Here is a 6,528-nt window from a genome sequence, read left to right as displayed (position 1 = left end):
GGAGTAATGTTTCAACTATTTGTTGGCTGTCAATTCCGAATCCAGGGGATTCCGATTGTAGCTCAACGGTAGTTTGTTTTTCCAATACTTAAGTTGTACTTCTATTTCCTTTTGCAACTTGTTTTACTTGCAATATTGATCACATTTTGAATATGACTCACCGTTTTTAAATGTTTTTCAGTGGGTATCTCGAGCGTTTCTTTTTAATTGATGCCAGTTGCGGCGAAGTATTAAGCAAGTGTTTCTTTAATTGAGTCTGTTAAGTTTTTCAAGTTGTTCATTTCATGTTCTTTTCAGTGTTGTCAAGATGCAACAAACTGTAATTGCAGTAAGTGAAGGCCGTGTTATCTGCAGAAGGCCCGCTCTAAATCCCACTGCGCAGCCAGAATCCAGCGCAAAGTTCGAAGATGAGTTAAGAAAAGAAATTTGTGTGCTAAAAAGAAAAATAGATGAGATCAGTGCCAGAGTTGAGAAACTGGAAAAAGCAGCAATTGAATTAGTTGACCTCACAGCAGATGATAGTTTTGACTCTACTGTGTCAGTTCATACGGATGATTTGAGTGATGAGTTAGCAAACGGAATTTGAGGAGGCTGCCTCAGCAGATTAAAAGCAGCTAGACTTTGTTTTAACCTGTTCTTTTTTTAATGTAATTTTTTTGATGTGGTCCTTTATCGTACTGTTGATGTGATGAATCTGCCTACGGTTCTGTTTTAATTAGAAATAAATTTTTCGTTTTTCAAACCAATTTAGTTTTGATTACTATAGTGAAAATCATCTGAGCCGACACGACAATCTTTTAAATGGTTCTAAGAACTGTCGAAATTAAGAAAGTAATTGTTTAATTTACCGGTTGTGTCAACTTTTTTTGTTTTAAGAGAAAAGCTATGCTTGAGTGGTTAGTCATTTCAAAGGAAAAGGACGATGTCCAACTAATTACAGCGGATTCTGAAATGTGGGGCTCCACAGAATTCATTGACAAGGTAATGGCAAAAGAGGGGAAGGACGTTCTCTTATTTAAGGACAATCAAGTCCGTACCTATATTGTTGTGAAGCACGGGTGCGGGAATTATAAGCCGGATCTTGAAAAACTCCGACAAGAATTCAGTCTTGGAAATACAAGCAACATATCCACTTCTCATCATGGCGTCTCTGTGGCCGGGAGTTCTAAGTCTAAGGATTTTTTTTTTGATGCCGGCAATGATGCAATCACGTTGGAGCGTCAAGCCAGTTCAACTTTGCCAATTGGTTCTCATGAATCTGACTTATGTGAAAGTATTGAATCGCAAAAGGAAGAGACCTCGAAAACATCGAAAACGATTAAAATGGTTTCGGTTAGTTTTCCAACTACTTCTTAATTGACGAAGATTATTGATAACCAACAGAAATGGCTTTTCTGAATTGTTAATGCAATGTTCTGTTATTTTCTGATGAGAGACTGAGCAGGCTGTTTAACTCGAGCATATTCTGTTTGATGTTTTTGACGCGCTTGTTGACTGTTTAGTGCTGTGATCATCATAAATCTGTCACGGAAGTCCTGCTCAACAATGAAAAGCGCGTTCATCAGATAATCAAAACGATGGAGCAGTCCTCTGATCGTGCGGCGGAAGATATGTGTACACTTAAGCGGACCTTGTCTCAAATAGTTAGTTCCCTTTTTTCTCTGAGCTTGTTTTTTTTGTTTTTGAGAAAAACATTCGTTTTCGTGCAGGTCAGGAACTCGATGGCCGGAGTTGACGATTTTGAGACAAGTCTGACGGAATCTTCCTGCAGTCAAGATGAGGAATATGAAGACACTGATAAAGATGATGCTCTAGAAGAACGTGCTCTTCTTAGCAAAGTAGAAAGGAAACCAAATGTCCAATTTGGCATCAACAACAAAAATCTTGACCTGATCTACAGTGGACATCAACCGTGGGACTATGGTCTAGCGCTCAGAAGATGGGTTTTCGGAGCTAATGGTCTTGCATATGAAATGATCCTGCCCAATAAAACACAAGGAAAAGTTCGGAAGTGTGCCTCAGCTGAAAAAATGCTCACGTTTTTCCGTAAGTTGATTAATTCTAGTTTGCACGTTGGTCTGAAAACCAGTTGTTTTGAAATTGAAAAACTAAAGGAGTACTTTTTTCATTTTCACCTTTACAATAGTATGGTTTGTGAATTTATTAGAAAAGCAGGAGAAAGGTTTTTGAAAAAAATATGTCGGTAATCGTTTTTTGCTTCTTTCTTAGGCGCAGTTGAGAGAAAATTCCCGCGAAATTTATTTCCTGATGCCAAGTCTCAGGCTAAGAAAGCTGCAAACAAGGCTGGGCTCAATGTTAAGCAGAGACTAGAGGGTACAGGCAAATATAGCCAGGAAAAGAAGGAACTCAAAAGAAAAGCAGCAATGAAGAAGAACACAAGCAGTCAATAGTTTTTGTGCAAAAGTACTGCAGGAAGCCCTGCCGATTTAGCTTTTTCGGCACAGTTATTAGACATCTCAAGAAGAGCTTTTGTGTTTCTTACTTAGTGATTTTTATTTCCTATGAGGACATATATATGTATATACTCTGAGCTTCTTTTTCTGTGTTAGATTTTGCTTTAAATTTGTTACCTTATTACCCAATTTTTCTTTTTGATTGATGTTAAACTTATGAGATTTTCCGTAAATCCAATTTTCCCTGGTGTGAACTTTGTGGATTTAGATCTCTTTTGTTCGTGAAAAGTTTGCTGAATAAAAGAATAGTTTCCCTTGAATGTTTTCACTTTCTTGTTATACATTCCTCGCCAAAGTGTCACGTTGTTCTTAGCCATATTTGATACGCCTAAAAAGGAAAGAATTTAACATCACATGACCGCTTTGTTAGAAAAACTTTTAAAGAGATTTTTGAGCTTTGATTTTGTGTTGGTTTGTAGCTGATTAGAGATATCTTGTTAAGTAAGTAGATAAATAGCATTTGAATAGCCGATTGAGTGGCTGGTTGAAAAACCGATAGCGTGGTTTAAACAATAGGTAAATAATTAGTTTGAACAGCCGATTGTGTGGCTGACTGAAAAGCGGACTCTGTGGTTTTAGGGATTCATGCAATGTTTTTTTATGTTTCTAATTTTCATATGGAAATTTGCGAATATTTCAAATAAATTGCGATTATTTAATTTTTGAAAATGGGTCTTTTTCATGGGGCCAAGGACTTGTCCAAATCAAGCCAAAGTCGGAATGGAGAATCCCATGTGTACTTAGAGTGTAGAACAAGAAGAAATTTTGCTATAGCTTTTCTAGGAAAAAGTTAGATTTTCATACGGAAATTTGCGCATTTAGCGATTAGCGAATTTTAACTATAGTTATTTTTGATTGGGTCAAAATATTATTCCAATACCGAACGAAACTGGGTATGGAGTATACCATGGGTACCTAGAGTGTACTACAGAAAGAATTTTTGCTATAGCTTGCTTAGGAAAAAGGTTAGTATTTCATACGGAAGTTTGCGAATTTGGTGAATAAAGAATTTTAAAAATAGTTCTTTTTCATCGGGTCAAGGAGTTGCTCAAATCATTCCAAACTCGGTATGGAGAATGACCAATGTAATGAGAGTGTGAAACGAAAAGACTTTTTACTATAGCTTGGCTAGGAAAAAAGTTAGTATTTCATACAGAAATTTGCTAGTATTTCAAATAAATTTAGATTATTGAATTTTAAAAATAGGTCTTTTTCATCGGATCAAGGGCTTGTCCAAATCAAAACAAATTCTGTATGGAGTATCGCATGTGTACCTAGAGTGTACAACAAAAAGATTTTTTGCTATAGTCAGTCTAGGAAAAAAGTTAGGTTTTCATGCGGAAATTTGCGAATTTCGCAAATAACAATTTTTGAAAATAGGTCTTTTTGATCGGGTCAAGAAGTTATTCAAATCGAACCAAACTAGTTATGGAATATACCATGGGTAACTAGAGTGTAAAACAAAAAAAAATTGCTATAGCTTGCCAAGGAAAAAAAGTTAGTTCTTCATACGGAAATTTGCGAATTTCGCGATTAGCGAATTTTAACTATAGTTATTTTTGATTGGGTCAAGAAGTTGTCCAAATTGAATCAAAGTCGGTATGGAGTATCACCTGTGTAGGTAGAGTTTAGGAGACAAAGAATTTTTTTGCTATTGCATGTCTAGGAAAAAGGTTAGTTCTTCATACGGAAATTTGCGAATTTCGCGATTAGCGAATTTTAAATATAGTTATTTTTGATTGGGTCAAGAAATTGTCCAAATTGCACCAAACATGGTATGGACTATCCCCTTTGTAGTCCCCCACTGACCCTGTTTCAACTTCATACGCGTCTGACGCTCCGACACCCCCGCCCCCTTTGACACTTCGACATGAAGAACCCGAAATAGTTCGGGAGGCTCAAAACACCCAATTCAGCAGCGTTGCTGGGTCTTCAAACTACAATTCTTGGAGGGAAGAGGCGAAAATTCAGGGCTCAGTTCGGGAAAGAACAGCCCAGTGGGGTAAACCGGCGAGTCGAAACGATTCGAGTAACTCCGAAAAGAATTCAAAAGTTCGCGGGAATCAGTCTTCAGCATCAAGTGAGGGTAGGGAGGAAAATATTCTTCCGTCAGCTCTGGAACAGAAAATTGCGGTTTCTAAGTCGAAAGTCGGAGTTGTCGGATTGTCAGTCGGAAGGGAACCCAGAGGTAACGGAGTTCTCGTCAAATCAACCCTTCCTGGAGGTGCGGCCGCTCGCGACGGCCGAATCGAAGTTGGAGACATAATCAGAGCAATTAACGATGTCAAAATCATGTCAATGGAAATCACGGATGTCAGAAGTCTGCTTCGGGAACTGGGTCGAAAAGAGGATGACGTTTTTATAACGTACATTACAAGAGAGGATGCTCAATATTTCTGGACCTATGAGGAAATGCCTGACAATCTTACTATTAAAATCTGTCTGTACTTCGAGGGAATTGATTCGGACGCAAGTTTAGCGAGGTCAAATTCTTCAATGCTGGTCGGAGCTATTAAACGAACCACAAGTTCGTTCATGACCCCGTCAGCAGATACTGTTTTAGAAGCGGAAACATCTCCAATTAATTCACGCCCTCTATATAGCGAGACTAACCCATTTAAAGATCAAGAAAAGCCACGAATGCCATCCTTCTCGGCTCCTCGCGACGAACAGGGAATCGCGGTAATTGACGACGTTCCCGATCATGATCAATTCATGTTCGGACCTAAGCGATTGGTTGAGGTCGCTCGTCAAGAAGGCGAACCGCTCGGATTAAGCATTTTGGGTCACGAAATGGGCATATTTATAAAGGATGTCAATCCCGGGAGTCCGGCCGCTGGACCCAATCGCGATTCCCAAAATAGCGATGATGTTCTCAATCCTGGTGATCGAATTATTTCAGTGAATGGTCAGAATTTGTCGGATTCAACTCAGAGAGATGCAGTTTTGATAATTAAAGGGGCTAGGTCTCCTCTTAGGTTTATTGTTCAATCATGCACTGTTAAGGGAGACAAAAACGAGACTCTATTTTCATCAATAAATTAGATATTTACTCATTAATTTTGAAGTGGGTCTGAACATTAGCACGTTATTAGCCCAGATTGTTATAACACAATATTTAGACATATGGTGATGTGAATGATAGATATTGATAGATTTTTTTAATAAATAGAGCAGTTGATTCGAACATTTTCGTTTTTGCATCAGTTTAGTATTAAAAATAATTAAAACCCGCAATTCTTATATCGACTTTCGATTGAGAACTACATGAAAACTTTTTAAAATTACATATTTATTCGCTTATTATTCGCTTATTCTATTTTCAAAAATATAAAAATTTTATCGGGTCAAGATTTTGTCCAAATTGAACCAAAAGTGGTATGGCGTATCCTCTGTGTAGGTAGAGAATAAAATGCCAAGAATTTTTGCTATAGCTTTTCTAGGAAAAAAGTTTGTATTTCATACGGAAATTTGCGAATTTCGCGATTAGCGAATTTTAAATATAGTTATTTTTGATTGGGTCAAGAAATTGTCCAAATTGCACCAAACATGGTATGGACTATCCCCTTTGTAAGTAGAATATAGAAGAAAAAGAATTGTTGCTATTGCATGTCTAGGAAAAAAGTTAGTTTTGTCATACGGAAATATCGACTTATTCGCTTATTCTATTTTCAAAAATATAGAAATTTTAAGGGACCATTGAGTTGTTCAAAATGAACCAAACTGATATCCGAGACTACCAGTACTATTTAGGTTGTAATGTAAAAAAGAATGGTTCGCCTTACTTTCCGAGAAAAAAGTTCGTATTTCAATCGGAAATATCGATTTATTCGCTTATTATTCGCTTATTCTATTTTCAAAAATATAAAAATTTTATCGGGTCAAGATTTTGTCCAAATTGAACCAAAAGTGGTATGGCGTATCCTCTGTGTAGGTAGAGAATAAAATGCCAAGAATTTTTGCTATAGCTTTTCTAGGAAAAAAGTTTGTATTTCATACGGAAATTTGCGAATTTCGCGATTAGCGAATTTTAAATATAGTTATTTTTGATTGG

The 6,528-nt window shown here is 37.1% G+C and overlaps 1 protein-coding gene across 1 annotated transcript; it reads left to right on the top strand.

Moving 5' to 3' along the window:
* Positions 1–876: 876 nt before the first annotated feature.
* Positions 877–5,661, top strand: LOC142358437 (uncharacterized; the record flags this gene model as incomplete). Its single annotated transcript, XM_075409832.1, has 3 exons — positions 877–981; positions 1,710–2,072; positions 4,272–5,661. Coding segments are annotated over 3 exons (1,716 nt in total), but the record flags the coding sequence as incomplete, so codon positions are not given.
* Positions 5,662–6,528: the final 867 nt, after the last annotated feature.

This window comes from Convolutriloba macropyga, unplaced genomic scaffold (genome assembly GCF_964194025.1).
Source record: "Convolutriloba macropyga unplaced genomic scaffold, txConMacr16.3 SCAFFOLD_4583, whole genome shotgun sequence".
NCBI classification, from domain to species: domain Eukaryota; kingdom Metazoa; phylum Xenacoelomorpha; order Acoela; family Convolutidae; genus Convolutriloba; species Convolutriloba macropyga.
This window is presented reverse-complemented; position numbering and strand designations above follow the sequence as displayed.